This window comes from Hyperolius riggenbachi, chromosome 9 (genome assembly GCF_040937935.1).
Source record: "Hyperolius riggenbachi isolate aHypRig1 chromosome 9, aHypRig1.pri, whole genome shotgun sequence".
Lineage (NCBI taxonomy): Eukaryota > Metazoa > Chordata > Amphibia > Anura > Hyperoliidae > Hyperolius > Hyperolius riggenbachi.
The window spans coordinates 295139678-295157476 of record NC_090654.1 but is presented as its reverse complement, the minus strand read 5'-3'; the positions used below and the strand labels follow the sequence as shown (position 1 = coordinate 295157476).

Here is a 17799-nt window from a genome sequence, read left to right as displayed (position 1 = left end):
GCAGTAGTGAACTGAATTACACCAGAAACAAGCCATGCAGCTAATCTTGTCAGTTCTGACAATATTGTCAGAAACCCCTGACCTGCTGCATGCTTATTCAGGGTCTATGGTTGAAAGAATTAGATGCAGAGGACCAGCACAGCAGCCAGGCAGCTGGTATTGCTTAAAAGGAGATAAATATTGCAGCCCAATATTATTCTCACCTCGGGTTCCCCTTAAAAGTGCAACACAAAGACAGTGGGCCTTTCCCCAGAAAATTCACATAATTGTTCAGGTTTTCTCAAGAAAATACACGTAATGTGAACAGATTTGACCAGAAAATAGTTCAATCATGTCGGCAGATTTGCCCAAAAAACACGTTCAATCACGTCGGCAGATTTGCCCAAAAAACACGTTCAATCATGTCGGCAGATTTGCCCAAAAAACACGTTCAATCATGTCGGCAGATTTGCCCAAAAAACACGTTCAATCATGTCGGCAGATTTGCCCAAAAAACACGTTCCATCATGTCGGCAGATTTGCCCAGAAAATACATGCAATCATGTCGGCAGATTTGCCCAGAAAATACATGCAATCATGTCGGCAGATTTGCCCAGAAAATACATGCAATCATGTCGGCAGATTTGCCCTGAAAATACATGCAATCATGTCGGCAGATTTGCCCAGAAAATACATGCAATCATGTCGGCAGATTTGCCCAGAAAATACATGCAATCATGTCGGCAGATTTGCCCAGAAAATACATGCAATCATGTCGGCAGATTTGCCCAGAAAATACATGCAATCATGTCGGCAGATTTGCCCAGAAAATACATGCAATCATGTTGGCAGATTTGCCCAGAAAATATATGCAATCATGTGGCCAACCTGGCCAGAAAACACTTCAATCATGTAGCAGACCTGGCCAGAACAGTCGATACACCTGCTAATATAAATTAAATAAAAGTTTACTCACCTGAAGCAGCAGCAGACCTCCTGTCCCGGCCTCCGTCCGGCGCGCAGCTCTCACGATCCTCTGCAGCCAGCCAGCAACTGAAACTCCCGCGCTGAGAGCAGGGCTACGGGAAAATGGCGCTCGAAGCCCTGCATTGCAGACTCCGTCTCCAGAGCAGGGCTTCGGACGCCATTTTACTGTAGCCCTGCTCTGCCGCTGTTGGAGCTGCGGGCTGCTGCTGTCAGTGAACTGACACAGCGTCTATTAGACGCCGAATAGCAGTTCACGCTGGGGGTGCTTCAGCACCCAAACCACCCCCCTGGCACCGCCACTGCCCCAGTATAGCTAGTATAGTTGCCCCAGTATAGCATAGTGGCCCCAGTATAGTTTAGTGTAGCATAGTGGCCCCAGTGTAGCATAGTGGCCCCAGTGTAGCATAGTGGCCCCCAGTGTAGCATAGGTGCCCCCAGTGTAGCATAGGTGCCCCCAGTGTAGCATAGGTGCCCCCAGTGTAGCATAGGTGCCCCCAGTGTAGCATAGGTGCCCCCAGTGTAGCATAGTGGCCCCCAGTGTAGCATAGGTGCCCCCAGTGTAGCATAGTGGCCCCCAGTGTAGCATAGTGGCCCCCAGTGTAGCATAGTGGCCCCCAGTGTAGCATAGTGGCCCCCAGTGTAGCATAGTGGCCCCCAGTGTAGCATAGTGGCCCCCAGTGTAGCATAGTGGCCCCCAGTGTAGCATAGTGGCCCCCAGTGTAGCATAGTGGCCCCCAGTGTAGCATAGTGGCCCCCAGTGTAGCATAGTGGCCCCCGGTGTAGCATAGTGGCCCCCGGTGTAGCATAGTGGCCCCCGGTGTAGCATAGTGGCCCCCGGTGTACACATAGTGGCCCCCGGTGTACACATAGTGGCCCCCGGTGTAGCATAGGTGCCCCCGGTGTAGCATAGGTGCCCCCCGGTGTAGCATAGTGGCCCCCGGTGTAGCATAGTGGCCCCCGGTGTAGCCAAGGTGCCCCCGGTATGAGGGAAGCTTGGAAGGTGGGGTGGCGGGGTCCCCTCCTTCCGGCGCTTCCCCCTCCTAATTAGCAGCAGCCAGCAGCTTAGCGAAGCGGGCGGGGAGGACTTACTCACCTGCTCCAGGCGATGGCGCATAACGTTATCCTCACGTGACGCTGGTCTCTCTGTCGCTCACTGTGCTTCCGCAAATCAGGAAGCACAGTGGGCGGTGGAGAAGGTGGAGACCAGCGTCAGGTGACGATGACGCTATGCGCCATCGCCTGGAACGCAGGAAGTAGGTGAGTAAGGCCCGCTCCTGCCCGCTCATCAAGCTGCTGCTAATTAGGAGGGGGAAGCGCCAGAAGGAGGGGACCCAGGTGAGGGAGGTGGGGGGTCCGGCCCCCCTCCCCGCCGCTTTCCCCGCCACCCCTCCTTTCCGGGTTGCTTCCCCCTCCTGTCCTGCCTGCATAGTGCCCAGGCCTCTGTGGGAGGCCTTGGTGACACCCCCTGGGGCACCCGACACCCGGTGCGGGGCGCCCCATGCCGCCCTATGGTAGGAACGCCACTGGACACAGGATCAGCAGGCGATTCAGGCAACTGGGATTATTTTAAAAGGAAAAATCCATATCCTTCTCCGTTTAGGTTCCCTTTAAGGTGCATACACATTTTCTGTCACCTGAAGGTGTCAGGACTGCATCGCATAGCCAACAGTATTGCTCGAGAATTTTCGCATCAAACATGGAATTTTAGAATTCAAGAACATGCGAAAAATCGCTATTTTTACCACGATTAATCACAAAGTATTACAAAAGGATTTTTGATGGTATTTTCGCTCAAAAGTCGAACTTAACATTATTTTTGGGAAAATTAATGTGAAAAGAATATCGGCATTTTTGCTCATCATTGATTGGCCCAATGTTGTACAAAAGCATCGCTAGCCTCCCGGTTGCGTTGCTATGGAGAGGAGTGGAGGGCTGATGTTGTGAACAATAGAGTGGGCACAGCTAGTAGAAGGACAATCCCCTCGGCCCGCCAGGCTGATCACTAGCTGATGCATCAAGGTAAATCGAGGGCCGCTGTACACCTTCTAGATTCCATCTAACGTGTGTACGAGGCTTAAATCTATGGAATCACTGAAACTAAATGCTTGAATGCTCCAGTACTATTTCCTGTGGTGTTCTTGACGAAGAGGACAAGCGAAACCAGTCGGATGAGGTGGACGGTGACTGGACAGCAGTGGTGTTTCATATGTGTGATTTGTACATTGGCTCCATATAACGTGGACCTTGATGTGAGCGACCTTTTAATGTTATGGATTATTTTTAGAGATTGAAGTTTCTATTTTCCATGGTATACACTTGGAGGTCTCTCCTCGTTTTTTGGTGCTATTGCACTTTTAATCTGATTAAGCTCAGGCGCTTGGCTTTGATTTAGACCTGCGTTTGTTATATGCTCCACCTTATTGCCTGAGGAAGCAGGCTCAATCCTGTGAAATGCGTTGTACTGAACCTGGAGTGTGCAAATAAAATTTATTTGTTGAAACATCAACAATATCTTTTGTCTACTTGGACGAGGTAATTCCACCACTGCCTCCTCTATTTTTAAACTTTTTAGCTATTTTTATCCTTCTTGTGCCTTTGTTTATATGAACATTATATAAGTCCACTTCTGGTGGAGTGGTGTTACCCCCCCTTTTTTCCTAATCTACGGAGAGCAACTTCTTAAAGAGACTCTGAAGCGAGAATAAATCTCGCTTCAGAGCTCATAGTTAGCAGGGGCATGTGTGCCCCTGCTAAACCGCCGCAATAGCGCCGCTAAACAGGGGGTTCCTTGACCCCCAAACCCCCCACTGCGACACTTGGTCGCAGACTTGGTCGCTCCTGGAGGCAGGGCTAACGGCTGCAGCCCTGCCTCCAGTCGCGTCTATCAGCGGCGGATCTCCGCCTCTCCCCCGCCCCTCTCAGTGAAGGAAGACTGAGAGGGGCGGGGGAGAGGCGGAGATACGCGCTGACAGACGCGCGTGGGGCAGGGCTGCGGCGGTTAGCCCTGCCCCAACCAGGAAGCGCTCCCCCACATTACGGAGGGGATTTGGGGGATCAGGGACCCCCGGTAAGCCGCGGAATTGCGGCGGTTTAGCAGGGGCACACATGCCCCTGCTATCTATGAGGTCTGAAGCGAGATTTATTCTCGCTTCAGACTCTCTTTAACTACTTGCGGACCACAGTGTTAAACCCCCAAAAGACCAGGCCTTTTTTTTTTGTAAAATAGGCCACTGCAGCTTTAAGGCCAAGCTACAGGGTCGCACAACACAGCACACAAGTGATCCCCCCCTTTTCTCCCCACCAACACAGCTCTCTGTTAGTGGGGTCAGATTGCCCCCCAAATATTTGTTTGTTTATTTATTGTCATGTGTTTGTTTTTTTTATAAAAAAATTTCTGTTTCTTTATGTGTATATCCCCCCTCCCTCCCCCCCGCCAGTCAATCCCCGTGATCAGCTGTCATAGGCTTCTGCCTATGACAACCGATCACCGCCGAGACTCAGGAAGAGACAGCCGTGTCACACAGCTGTCACCAGTACAGCGCTGCTGCAGATCGCAGCGCTGTATGGGTAATTAGACATCGGTTTTGCCGTCTAACAGCTCCACTCAGCCCACCAAGCAGGAGATACGTGCGCAGCCTGTGCGCAATCTCCTGCAAAACAGAGCCCCAGGACTTTACACCGATCGGCATTAGGCGGTCCTTTGAGGCTGCCGGCGTGGCCACGCCCATGGGCGTGACGCAGTAGGCTAGAGGTTAATCCTGAGTGGGGTCAGGATTAATCTCACCTGCATTTACAGTGGTTGCTTGAGAGGTAACCCATGTTTGTGAGTACAACTACACTTGCTTTGTCAATATTCCTTTTATAACCAGTACTTACTACACTATATTGGGCTCTCAGTGCTCTCTTTTATATTTCTGATTACGCTCAGTGCTACATGGCAACCCCAGGCACCTACCTCTATGGTAACACCGGGCACTCACCTCCATTCTGCTCCATGTTCTCTTTCACAGAGTCCAGCAGCTCCTGCCAGGATTCTGGACCCTCTTCTGCCTCCTCTTCCTCCTCCGGAGGAGACTTCAGTAGCCTTTCCTGCATGCAGAGAGATATGAGAGCACAGAGGTGATGGTGAACCAAACCTGACCAAACTAGCGGCATTTCCAAAACTCAAAATCTTAGTAAGGGCTTAGATGTGTGTAGTGTGTGTAGTGTGTGTGTGTTTAGTGTGTGTGTGCGTGCGTGAGTGTGTGTAGAGTGTGTGTGCGTGTGTGTGCGTGTGTAGTGTGTGTGTGTGTGTGTGTGTGTGTAGTGTGTATGTGGTGTGTGCGTGTGTGTAGTGCGTGCGTGTGTGTAGTGTGTGTGTATGTGTGGTGTGTGTGTGTGTAGTGTGTGCGTGTGTGTGTGTACAGTGTGTGTGTGCGTGTGTATACAGTGTGTGTGTGTGTGTGGGGGGGGGGGGGACGGATTTAGGCACCTATGGGGGGTTAGGCATTAGAAGGGGGGTTTATGTTAGGCATTAGGAGGTAGGGGGCGGGATTAAGCATCAAGAGGTGGGAGGCAGGGTTAGGCACCTACAGGAGGGGTTGGGGTTAAGTATTATATAAGGGTTTAGGGTTAGGCATTGACAGCACAGGGTTCAAGTGTGAATGATTCCCGGTTAGTGCATAGTACAAAGTACAATCTCAGTAATCTGAATTACGGATATTTTACTACTAGCGACACCACCTGGCGTCCAACTCATGCAGCGGTGCTGCAATACAAACTCCTTGTAAAGGGGTACAAACTTTTGTTGCCCAATAATAAAATGTAAAAAAAAATCCATGGTTGTTGGATTATGTTGCCCAGTTTTCGACGACGATCTCCAGACCTAATAAACAACCCCCCACAGACATCAGCTGCCTGGTGACATTGCCGGGTGACACTGCTGGGTGACATGCAGGAGAGATCCGGGATCACCGAGAATCCAGCACATACCAGATTATCGATGGCTTCTGTGATGACATCCTTTATATGGATGTGATGCAGCTTGTAGTGCTGGCAGAGCAGTTTGGACACGGTTGTCTTGCCCACGGCTGGGGGACCCAGAATACAGATCCGGATGGGCTGAAAGAAAGAGGATGAATATGGTAAAAAAAAAATGTATATGGTATTATAACGAGATTATACTATTATTATTATTATCAGCTTTTCACCTCGAAACTCCTTTATCGCATTTTCACAGCAACGTTCATGGTACCCATGTGCTGCGGGTCGAGCTAACTGTGCAACGTGCGGTACTCTGCTGGCGGCAGTACTGGTAATATTACTCAGCACTGCCTGCGTACTGCAATATTACCAGCAGTTTGTGCATCAAGCCCTTTGTCACCAGTTACATGCTGGCAAAGGAAACATCTGTTTTCTTTTACTAATCTTGTTCATTTGATAATATTGCTGTATGTATGCTTCATTTTAGTCTGCTAATGTCATCCTGGGTCATCCTAGCAGGTCTCAGGAGCTCCGTCCAGCAGCTGGACACCTCCCTGTTGCATCATTGGTAACTCTGTATCACATGATGCAAGGAACCCAGCTCTACAGTTGACTCCTTTAGGGCCAATCAGATTAATTCAAGAACCATTTTTACGGCTACTCTTGAAAAAGGCCCCTAAAACTTATCTGGCTTTTACTTCGCAATAAAAAAAAATTCCTTCCAAAATGACTGACTGCGCTGAAATATGAAAACTGAAATGGATTATACAGCTTGTATCATAATAAATAACAAACCCCTGACAAAGCTAAAGCGAAACCAGTTGGGCGGAGTGTAGGCAGCTGTAGTAATGTATACAATTTGCTTTACACATGCATGTTTTCTGTTCGGGTCCATTGCTTTATGGGCCCATGATGCAAGTTGTGTTATTAAAGAGAATCTGTACCTAAGAAAAGTGAATAAAATAAACATATCACCCTGTCTGTAGCGCTCTCCTCTCCTCCTCTGTAAACAACCAATATGGCCGCCAAAGCAGGAAGTACATCGGGCAGAGATTGCCGGTGTAATGTCTGATTGCGCTGCCCGGAAGCTCCCTTCCACACTGAGTAGCACACATGCTCAGTGTGAAGTTAATGACGCTGCTGGAGGTAAAATACTAAATATCTCCGCTCCCACACCTCTTACACTCCCCAAATTTTCAGGGTAAGGAGGGAACCCCCCAAACAACCTCTATGCCAAATTGCAGCCCCCGAGACCCGCTGGTTCAGAAGATAGATTACAGAAACCTATCTCGGGAACCAGCGGGTCTCGGGGGCTGCAATTTGGCATATAGGTCGTTCGGGTGGTCCCCTCTCTACCCTGAAAATTTGGGGAGTGTAAGAGGTGTGGGAGCGGAGATATTTCGTATTTTATCCCCAGCAGCATCATTCTATAGGAAATGTGTCCGCACAGTCTCCTACTGCGCATGCGGGGCAGTGCAAATCCACAGGCAGCGTAATCAGACACAACACCTGCTTTCAGTCAGTGTGCACGAGATGTATAGGTTGCTGTACAGTATGCCAACACATAAAAAAAAAGAAACATCTATACACAAGCAGGCTGTATGCAGGCTTTGTTTTGAACAGCAAGAGATTGAATCTCAAGAGGTCATTAGTTTGTTTACCTTCTTTCTCCCAGCCTCTCTGATGCACTGCAGAATGACAGGCTGTTTCATCCCAGCCTGCAGACTGGAGCCCTCTGCCTGTGTCAGGAATCACTCACCATGTAAAAAGCCCCAGGAGCTCCTTCTAAAGCCAGAGGAAGATATCACACTGGCAAAGATTGTAATCACCTCTCTCCCTGGTCAGCAGCCTAGCAGCCAGAGAGAGCAGAGACTGCCTAATGTAACTAAACTCTCACAGAGGGAGCATAGAGGGGCGTGGAAGGGGGGGCCTGCCTAACAGATGAACAACACTGAAGAGCCAGCCCCTTCCAGAGACAGGGGGACAAGTCCACAGAAGACAGATAAGTTGATTTATTACACTGACTCTGCAACTACAAAGGGCTGCAGTAAGCCAGATCACATTAGATTAGGTTTAGGAACCTGTAGGATAGAAGAAATAGGGCTGAAAATTTTGTTACAGAGCCTCTTTAAGAATGATGTGAATAAATCGTGCCCCTTATTTATGCATACGGTGTGCACTTCATGTTTTTTCTATTTTTATGCCCCTTGCCAATTTATTACCGACTATGCAGCAAATGGGAGAGCTGTTTGCTGAGGGGGAAAATGTATAGTAGTAAGAGCCACTGCACCAATGGTAAAATGAATATGTGAAGAAAGATGGGATATTGACCACTGACCTGTATGTGAAAGATACGGATAGAAATTCTATCCTCCATTTTGAATCCTTTCACCTCATACCCTATATAACATACCAAAGGGCCAATTTAAGCGTAAAGAAAGAATAGTGGGGGATCCTATGGTGAGAGATAAACGAATGGAGGAGATGAAATATAAATTTCTAGCGAGAAAATATCCTATATCATGTTTGAAGGAAGATTTCAAATTTAGATCGAAAGGTTATACCTGTGGGAAACGAGGAACAATCAAGCTGGGGATTTCTGAGAGGATACCCTGTGTAATGACCTACAATATATTATCTGACAAAATTGCACATATCATTAATAGACATTGGCCGATTCTGAGACAGGGGCTTCCTACAGTGAAAGAATTCCATGACTATCCTCTCTTTTCTTATAAAAGAGCTCCATCATTAAGGGATAAATTGGTGAAAAATGACCTGGGCCCAACGGAAGCTATTGGCAGTAAAAGAAATGGGAATTATCCATGCCTTAATTGTCATTTGTGTAGTTATATGGTCAAAGGAGATGTTTTCACCCACCCCAGCTGGGGGACTAAATATAAGATCAAAGGTCTTTATAATTGTGATTCGAAATTTGTTATTTATTTATTGAAATGTCCCAGCGGCTTGGGGTAAGTGAGGAAGACAACTCAACCGTTAAAAGACCGTATGGCTTCCCACAAATCCAACATTAGGAATAAAAATAGGGATCTAGCTGTGTCTGACCATTTTTGCAGTAAAAACCATTCCCTATCCCAATTGTGAGTCCAGGTTATAGAAGGGATACCTCACCCATGGAGGGGGGGGGGGGGGAGATAGACATAGATTGCTAGCTTTGAGGGAATTTTATTGGATAAACAAACTGGAAACTTGTGAACCTAAGGGCCTCAATAGGGACTATGATCTTACTGCTATTATTTAATACTAATGTGCATTACTCTTTTTCTCCACTAGAGGCCACCGTGTGCCGGGACAAGTTGGTGAGATTTGTATTTTTATTATATTTTTCCACTATTCTGTGTATTATGTTCTTGCCTCCTTTACCCGACATATGGTTGCCTGTTGGTGGATATTCATGTGGTCTCAAGTTTATACACATAGTTCATATGATTTAATCTCGTAGGGGTTGTCTAAAAGGCTTCCACATGGCTAATTTAAATATTAGTGTTGATTGGCCAAGTGCGCTCGTCTTTATAGTTATACGCTCTGTCCTCTTTGTTTATTATGCGGACGTTATAGGCTACTTTCTGATTGGTCTAAGGGAGCATGTGACGCGGACTTCCGCGATCACGTGTTCCTAGGACTGCGGGTAGTGGACGCTGTATGCTGTCACGCTGTTGGTTATGGCGTGCAGTCTTTGTTCCCTTTGCGGATGGTGTCGGCGGGTACACTATTGGTTGGGAGATGTGTTCTCCCTATTGGCTGATGCTTCTGACAGTTTTTCTGTCTTGCCATATTAGACGGTAGCGGCGTATTCTATTGGCCAGCATACACGCTCTGTTGCCAGTGTGGAGGGCAGCTTTTCAGGCATCCCCACTTGTATTGAATCAAGTCCTACGGCGGACGTTGTAGGCACTCCTGTGACTGGTTACTATGATCCGTCTTTACAACTTTGCTTTTGCGTGTATTTATACATGTAAGGCACCTTGGTGAGTACCCATTACACAGGTAGTTTGATGAGATTATAATATTTTGTGTTATGGACTGTGTGTTATGAGACTTTGTGGATATGTATAACAAACTTATATTGCGATTTTGATTGGTGGTTTAGGTTACATGAATATGCATATATGCTAATGTTGTAGTCTTCTGTGTGGTCCTCTTTGGGACTTTAAATGAACTGCTCTGTGGACTGGTTACCATTGTGGGCTGGTCATGATTTGATAAAGGACCTGCTACGGCCTGAAACGCCTGTGTGTCATCATATTGCACAGACCCACTTATGGATTTTAATCTGTTTATTATATTTTAAACTGAGCTAATAAAAAATCTATTTTTGATGGTGCGGATCGTATGGAATATATTGCTGAGGGGGAAAAGACATCTGGGACATCATCTATAGAGAGAAATGACTAATGTGCTCTTGACCTGATAATCTGGGTCACTACAATTGGGGTCAGAGTTTATGGCTGCTCCTGGTGAGGGGACACGGGTTTATGCCTGAGGCCATCATCATAGCCGGCCTTTGACCTGAGTGACTGGAGCGGTCGCTCAGGGCGCCGGCTTCCAAGTGGGTGCCTATAGCTGGCTAACTATACTGAGGGCACCTATAGCTGATTTCCTATACTGGGGGCACCTATAGCTGGCAGCCTATACTGAGGGCACCAACACCTGGCTATCTATACTGGGGGCACCTATAGCTGGCTACCTATAATGGGGGCACCTACACCTGACTTCCTAATACTGGGGGCACCTATAGCTGGTTTACCTATACTTAGGGCACCTATAGCTGATTTCCTATACTGGGGGCACCTATAGCTGGCAGCCTATACTGAGGGCACCAACACCTGGCTATCTATACTGGGGGCACCTATAGCTGGCTACCTATAATGGGGGCACCTACACCTGACTTCCTAATACTGGGGGCACCTATAGCTGGCAGCCTATACTGAGGGCACCAACACCTGACTTCCTAATACTGGGGGCACCTATAGCTGGCTACCTATACTGAGGGCAGCAACACCTGACTTCCTAATACTGGGGGCACCTATAGCTGGCAGCCTATACTGAGGGCACCAACACCTGACTTCCTAATACTGGGGGCACCTATAGCTGGCAGCCTATACTGAGGGCACCAACACCTGGCTATCTATACTGGGGGCACCTATAGCTGGCTACCTATACTGGGGGCATCTACACCTGACTTCCTAATACTGGGGGCACCTATAGCTGGCTACCTATACTGAGGGCAGCAACACCTGACTTCCTAATACTGGGGGCACCTATAGCTGGCTACCTATACTGAGGGCAGCAACACCTGACTTCCTAATACTGGGGGCACCTATAGCTGGCAGCCTATACTGAGGGCACCAACACCTGACTTCCTAATACTGGGGGCACCTATAGCTGGCAGCCTATACTGAGGGCACCAACACCTGGCTATCTATACTGGGGGCACCTATAGCTGGCTACCTATACTGGGGGCACCTACACCTGACTTCCTAATACTGGGGGCACCTATAGCTGGCTACCTATACTGAGGGCAGCAACACCTAGCTACCTATATTGGAGGCACCTACGCCTGGCTACCTATGGGGGCGATGGAGACTTTCAATTGACTTCCTATACTGGGTGCACCTATGCTTGGCAACCTATATTGAGGGCACCTACACATGAGACCCTATACTGGGGCACCTATACCTGGCTGCCTACCTATACTGAGTCTGAGGGCGGTTTTTTTGCGGGGGCGCACTGAGGCTATACAGTAATACATGGTGCAAATTATCAGTGCTGTGCTATCATTGTAAATGAGGGGATAACTGCCCCACTGATTGTTTTTATTAATATTCCTGAAAGGTTCCAGCCTTAATTTTTAAGTGTATTCAGGATAATGCACTCTTTCCCTCCATTCGTGGTTATTAATAGTATTTTTTCTACTATACATATGTGACGTGTCACGGAGATCTGAGCATTTGGCGTGATGTGTCATGACGCCAAAAAGGTTGGGAACCGCTGTCCTAGGAGATATCTCAGGAGAAAAAGGGAATTGCATATGGGCCTGTGTGTGCGTGCATGTGTGTGTGCGTGCGTGCGTGTGTGCGCATGTGGGAAGAGGATGAAGGGGGGGACACAAAAATCAGGTTTCGCTCAGGGCGATGTGAAACCTAAAGCCGGCCCTGGCCACCATGGTGTGAGAAGAACTAAGCCCGGAGTCTTTTTGTATTCTAAATAACACAAATATCTCTGTTCTCCTTCTGGAGCCACGTACCAGAAGTCCCCGGCTTTCTTTGAACTCCTTTACCACGGCTTCCACATTTTCCACCAGGCCGCTCTGAGACACCCAGTTAATGTTAAAGTTTTCCTTTAGGAATACGGCCTCCATCCTCAGATTCACCAGTAAGTGGTCAATCTCCGTTTGCTGAAAGGAAAACAGAATATTCATGAGAGATAATGAGGGGCTCTGTATGGTTACAGCTGAATATACAGTGTTCTGTCGCTGGTCACTGAGAATTTCCCGTCACTGCGCCCCCATACATATTCATGATAAAGTATTGTATCGCTATCTTAAACGGAACAAGTCACCGCAGGTTACCACTTCCTACATGTGTCCAGGAATCACTAAAAGCACAACTAGAATTATAAACTAAGCACAGAGGTACAGTATGTTCTGTTTGCTGGTACATACCTTTGTCCATTGCCCTGCGCACCAAGCCCCCCCCCCCCCCCCATCATGGCAGAAAAGTGTGACTTTCAGAGAAAGTCAAATATTTATGGTAAACAGGAAGAGGCGGGCTTCCCACTTTGTCCGTCCCACTTCATCACACTAAGTAAATCCAGTCACATTACTGCAGGATCTGCACAAAAAATGATGGAGTTCTCCTTAAGCCAATTTAATTACAGGATTGCAAGTGCTGCAGGCCAATTGTTTCCTAGCTCAATATTTTGTCCCTTCTAAGTAGCACACATAGGTAGGGTGCAAACATGGCAAAACTTTGCCTATTTTGCTGCCTAGTGTGAAATCACATACCGCTGCAAATATAATGAAAGTCAATGGACCCGTCCCGATTCAGGATTTTTATCCATTCCATTTTTTATTAATGCGCAGGAAACGCAAAAGAGAAAGATTCTGCCTTCTCCTTCCCGCATAACATGTATGTTGCTAATCCTATTGCAGTTGAGCATAATTTCAAAACCACACATGAAATGAAAAATCGCACATGGAAAAGACAAATAAAAACTAAAAACTATCCGTGAACTGTGATATCACAAAGTCAAGCTACAATTCTTGGATAGTAGCATAAAAACCCCCTAAGCTGTGGGCAATGTAATACTGCTTCCCCCCACTAGATGGCAGTATTGAAAGCAGGATGGATAGTAGAGGACTTGGACTATCTATCCCTATTTAGCCTAAAGTCATGTGATCAGAAGATCTGCTCTAAGACAACTGCTGTACGGAGCACAAAAGGTTAATTGTGAAACACCCACAACTGTCCTGGGGAGGAAAGGGTGGCTGTTATCTAATCTAGAAGTCAAATGACTCAGAACTAGGAATAGTAATTTGCAGAAAACTGCCATTTTTCTATAGCTGATAATGCTGGAATCTGTCGGTGACCACGCCGACCCTGCTTCATGTGAAATTTACTAATGAGCGAGTTTTATGCGAAGTAACGTATATCCTCAAATATAAGTCGACCTCGTGTATAAGACGACTCTAATATTTGTCCCTCTAAAGCTGGAATTTTTTTATTGACTCAAGTATAAGTCTACCCATCAAAGTTAATGGCTGCACTTGGGAACAAGGGGGCATTAACTGCTGCACTTGGAGGAGGGGTTGATGACTGCACTGCATACAGTATTGCAGCCATTAACCCCTCCTGTCCCTTAAAGCGGACCCAAACCAAACATTGTTTAAATTCAAAATATTTAGTTGCACCACATACAAATATAAATAAACACTCCTTCAAGCCTATGAGCATTTCAGTGCATGCTTTTCACCCTACTCTTTTCATAACTAGGGTTATACAGGTGGCAGCAATTAGCAATTCCTTTGCCGGACACCACCTACTCCACAAGTTTGCTGGATTCTGTCCCGGCAATATGAAAGGAAGGGAGGGGTTCCTCCATTAAATGTAAAATATTTTATATTTGTCATCATGCAGCTGAAAAAAGGCTGCTATTTATTATAATAATTTAGAAAATAGATTTTATTTCTGAAATCTTGTATTTTTAATTTCGGGTCCACTTTAAGTGCAGCCAGTACCTCCTCCAGGCCCTGAAGTGCTGCAATTATTCACTCTCCTTCTTGCAGCCCAGCATCCCCCCCCCCCCCCCCTTCCTTGTTAATTGCTGTGGCCTGGACTTTCACACCTGTGTTTTCTTGGTATTTCCTTTATCAAGAAAGTGTCACTTACCCCAGGGTACATTGCTGCAAATGGGAGTGTCACTATTAGTACACACATTACTCAGTGTGCTCAGTGTTGACTTATACGCCCATGACTCGCGTATAAGTCGCCCCCCTATACTTTTATTTAGTGAGTCAGAATTACATTTCTAGACTTCTAGTCAAGTATATACAGTAATTTACTGACCGTTAGCTCTTTATTGAGGAAAGCGGCTTCTCTGGAGACCTTCTGCACTTTGCCGGGGCCGAGGTGTGTGCTGATACTCTGCCGGGGGACACAGAGGAACACCGTCAGGTAATACATATTATATTATATAATTATATTATGTCAGAGAGTAGTATTATAATTCACACCTTCACCACTTCCTCCAGTGTGAGAGCCGACTCATCCGTGGCGAGCAGGTAGTGGGTCCGCGGCCGGTGGTCCACAATGTTCTGCACCACGCTACAACCAGTCCACAGGAATACACGTTACACCTCAGATAGGCAACTTGTACACTTTACATTTCAGCTAGGCAGGCAGGACTGATGTTATACAACACATGGAGCATCTGCCACATTGTCACACTCAGGATCTGATGTCACTCGCACTGCCTGATGCACTACAAAGCTAATGCAGCCCCAGTCTTGCACTGTCCTTCCCCAGTAAATAGCTAGAGGCCACAGAGGAGGAGGAGCAGGCAGCAAGGGGTTGCAGAGGAGCAGGAAGCTAGGGGCCGCAGAGGAGCAGGAAGCTATGGATCGCAGAGGAGCAGGCAGCTAGGGGCCGCAGAGAAGCAGGAGCAGGCAGCTATGGATCGCAGAGGAGCAGGAGCAGGCAGCTAGGGGCCGCAGAGAAGCAGGAGCAGGCATCTAGGGGCCGCAGAGAAGCAGGAGCAGGAAGCTAGGGGTCGAAGAGAAGCAGGAGCAGGCAGCTATGGATCGCAGAGGAGCAAAAGCAGGAAGCTAGGGGTCGCAGAGGAGCAGGAGCAGGCAGCTAGGGGTCACAAAGGAGCAGGTAACTAGGGGTTGCAGAGAAGCAGGCAGCTAGGGGTCGCAGAGGACCAGGAGCAGGCAGCTAGGGGTCACAAAGGAGCAGGCAAGTAGGGGTTGCAGAGAAGCAGGCAGCTAGGGGTCGCAGAGAAGAAGGAGCAGGCAGCTAGGGGTCGCAGAAGAGCAGGCAGCTAGAAGTCCCAGAGGAGCAGGCAGCTAGGGGTCGCAGAGGACCAGGAGCAGGCAGCTAGGGGTCACAAAGGAGCAGGCAACTAGGGGCTGCAGAGAAGAACACAGCTAGGGGTTGCAGAAGACCAGGAGCAGGCAGCTAGGGGTCACAAAGGAGCAGGCAACTAGGGGTTGCAGAGAAGTAGGCAGCTAGGGGTCGCAGAGAAGCAGGAGCAGGCAGCTAGGGGTCGCAGAGAAGCAGGAGCAGGCAGCTAGGGGTCGCAGAGAAGCAGGAGCAGGCAGCTAGGGGTCGCAGAGGAGCAGGCAGCTAGGGGTCGCAGAGGAGAAGGAAGCTGGGGTTGCAGAGGAGCAGGAAGCTAGGAATTGCAGAGGAACAGGAAGCTAGGGTTGCAGAGGAGCAGGAAGCTGGGGTTGCAGAGAAGCAGGAGCAGGAAGCTAAAGATCGCAGTGCAGCAGGAGCAGGAAGCTAGGAATTGCAGAGAAGCAGGAAGCTGGGATTGCAGAGGAGCAGGAATTGTAGAGGAGCAGGAAGCTGGGGTTGCAGAGGAGAGGAGCAGGAAGCTGGGGTTGCAGAGGAGCAGGAGGAGGCAACTGGGGTTGCAGAGGAGCAGGAGCAGGCAGCTGGGGTTGCAGAGGAGCAGGAGCAAGAAGCTGGGGTTGCAGAGGAGCAAGCAGCTTGGGGTTACAGAGGAGCAGGAGCAGAAAGCTGGGGTTGCAGAGAAGCAGGCAGCTAGGGGTTACAGAGGAGCAGGAAGCTAGCGGCCGCAGAGGAGCAGGAAGCTAGGAATTGCAGAGGAGCAGGAAGCTGGGGTTGCAGAGGAGAGGAGCAGGAAGCTGGGGTTGCAGAGGAGCAGGAGCAGGAAACTGGGGTTGCAGAGGAGCAGGAAGCTGGGGTTGCAGAGGAGCAGGAGGAGGAAACTGGGGTTGCAGAGGAGCAGGAGCAGACAGCTGGGGTTGCAGAGGAGCAGGAGCAGGAAGCTGGGGTTGCAGAGGAGCAGGAAGCTGGGGTTGCAGAGGAGCAGGAAGCTTGGGGTTACAGAGGAGCAGGAGCAGGAAGCTGGGGTTGCAGAAGAGCAGGCAGCTAGGGGTTACAGAGGAGCAGGAAGCTAGCGGCCGCAGAGGAGCAGGAAGCTAGGAATTGCAGAGGAGCAGGAAGCTGGGGTTGCAGAGGAGAGGAGCAGGAAGATGGGGTTGCAGAGGAGCAGGAGCAGGAAACGGGTTGCAGAGGAGCAGGAAGCTGGGGTTGCAGAGGAGCAGGAGCAGGAAGCTGGGGTTGCAGAGGAGCAGGCAGCTAGGGGTTACAGAGGAGCAGGAAGCTAGCGGCCGCAGAGGAGCAGGAAGCTAGGAATTGCAGAGGAGCAGGAAGCTGGGGTTACAGAGGAGAGGAGCAGGAAGCTGGGGTTGCAGAGGAGCAGGAGCAGGAAACTGGGGTTGCAGAGGAGCAGGAAGCTGGGGTTGCAGAGGAGCAGGAGCAGGAAGCTAGGGGGTTACAAAGGTATAATAAACTGGAGCAATTATTTTACAAAAATAGCAACTTTTTGTCAATGTCATTGACTCCTGACCCTGTGGTCATTGTGAGCCAGTGATCACAGAGGGAGAATTATTATACTTGTGAAATCAATGCAGATTTCCCGCCGTAACACGCTGGCAGATACACTTACCTGGCCAGATCTCTGATGTGTATCAGCGGGAGGATGTTCTGGCCGTCACCAAATACTGGTAGGGCGGGGGTTTCTCCAAGCCACGCCTCCTGCACGCAGGAAACACAAACGCCATAATAAGCAAATCTGTATGGAAACGGTGCTGGATAATCTAGATAGATAGTCTAAACTGTTACTTTTAGTGCTTTTAAAGTCTCCTAAAATAAGTCCATGATTAGTAATGCAATATGCATTGTATTACGGTGACCATACGTCCCGCTTTACCCGGGACGCGTCCCGCCTTCGGGGGGCGCTGTCCCAGGCTGCATGAGGTCCCGGGAAACGTCCCGCTTTTAGCAGTGGGACGTCCCGGCCTCGGGACTCTGGCCACCGTACAATGAACTAGCCGCAGCGTCTCCTAGACGCTGCGCTAGTTCATTCCCCGCAGCCCCGCTCCAGCCTGCATTGTCCTCCACCGGCAGGCACAGGCAGAGCAGGGCTACGGGAAGATGGCGTCCGGAGGCGGAGCCCTGTACTGGAGACTATTTGTGTCTCCAGTACAGGGCTCCGCCTCCGGACGCCATCTTGCCGTAGCCCTGCTCTGCCTGTGAGAGGCTGAGCGGGAGATTGAAGATCGTCCAGGCCAGGGGGAGCTGCACACACCAGAGG

General features: G+C 49.0%; 1 protein-coding gene across 1 annotated transcript in view; it reads right to left on the bottom strand.

The window, feature by feature from the left end:
* AK7 (adenylate kinase 7) overlaps window positions 1-17799 on the bottom strand; it is a 91474-nt gene that overhangs the window by 22086 nt on the left and 51589 nt on the right. The window contains exons 7-12 of the mRNA XM_068254787.1: window positions 17152-17240; window positions 14684-14774; window positions 14517-14594; window positions 12197-12346; window positions 5938-6066; window positions 4947-5055 (exon numbers count right to left, since the gene is read on the bottom strand). Coding sequence (XP_068110888.1) covers window positions 4947-5055; window positions 5938-6066; window positions 12197-12346; window positions 14517-14594; window positions 14684-14774; window positions 17152-17240 — 646 coding nt within the window. The remainder of the gene's footprint in view (window positions 1-4946; window positions 5056-5937; window positions 6067-12196; window positions 12347-14516; window positions 14595-14683; window positions 14775-17151; window positions 17241-17799) is intronic.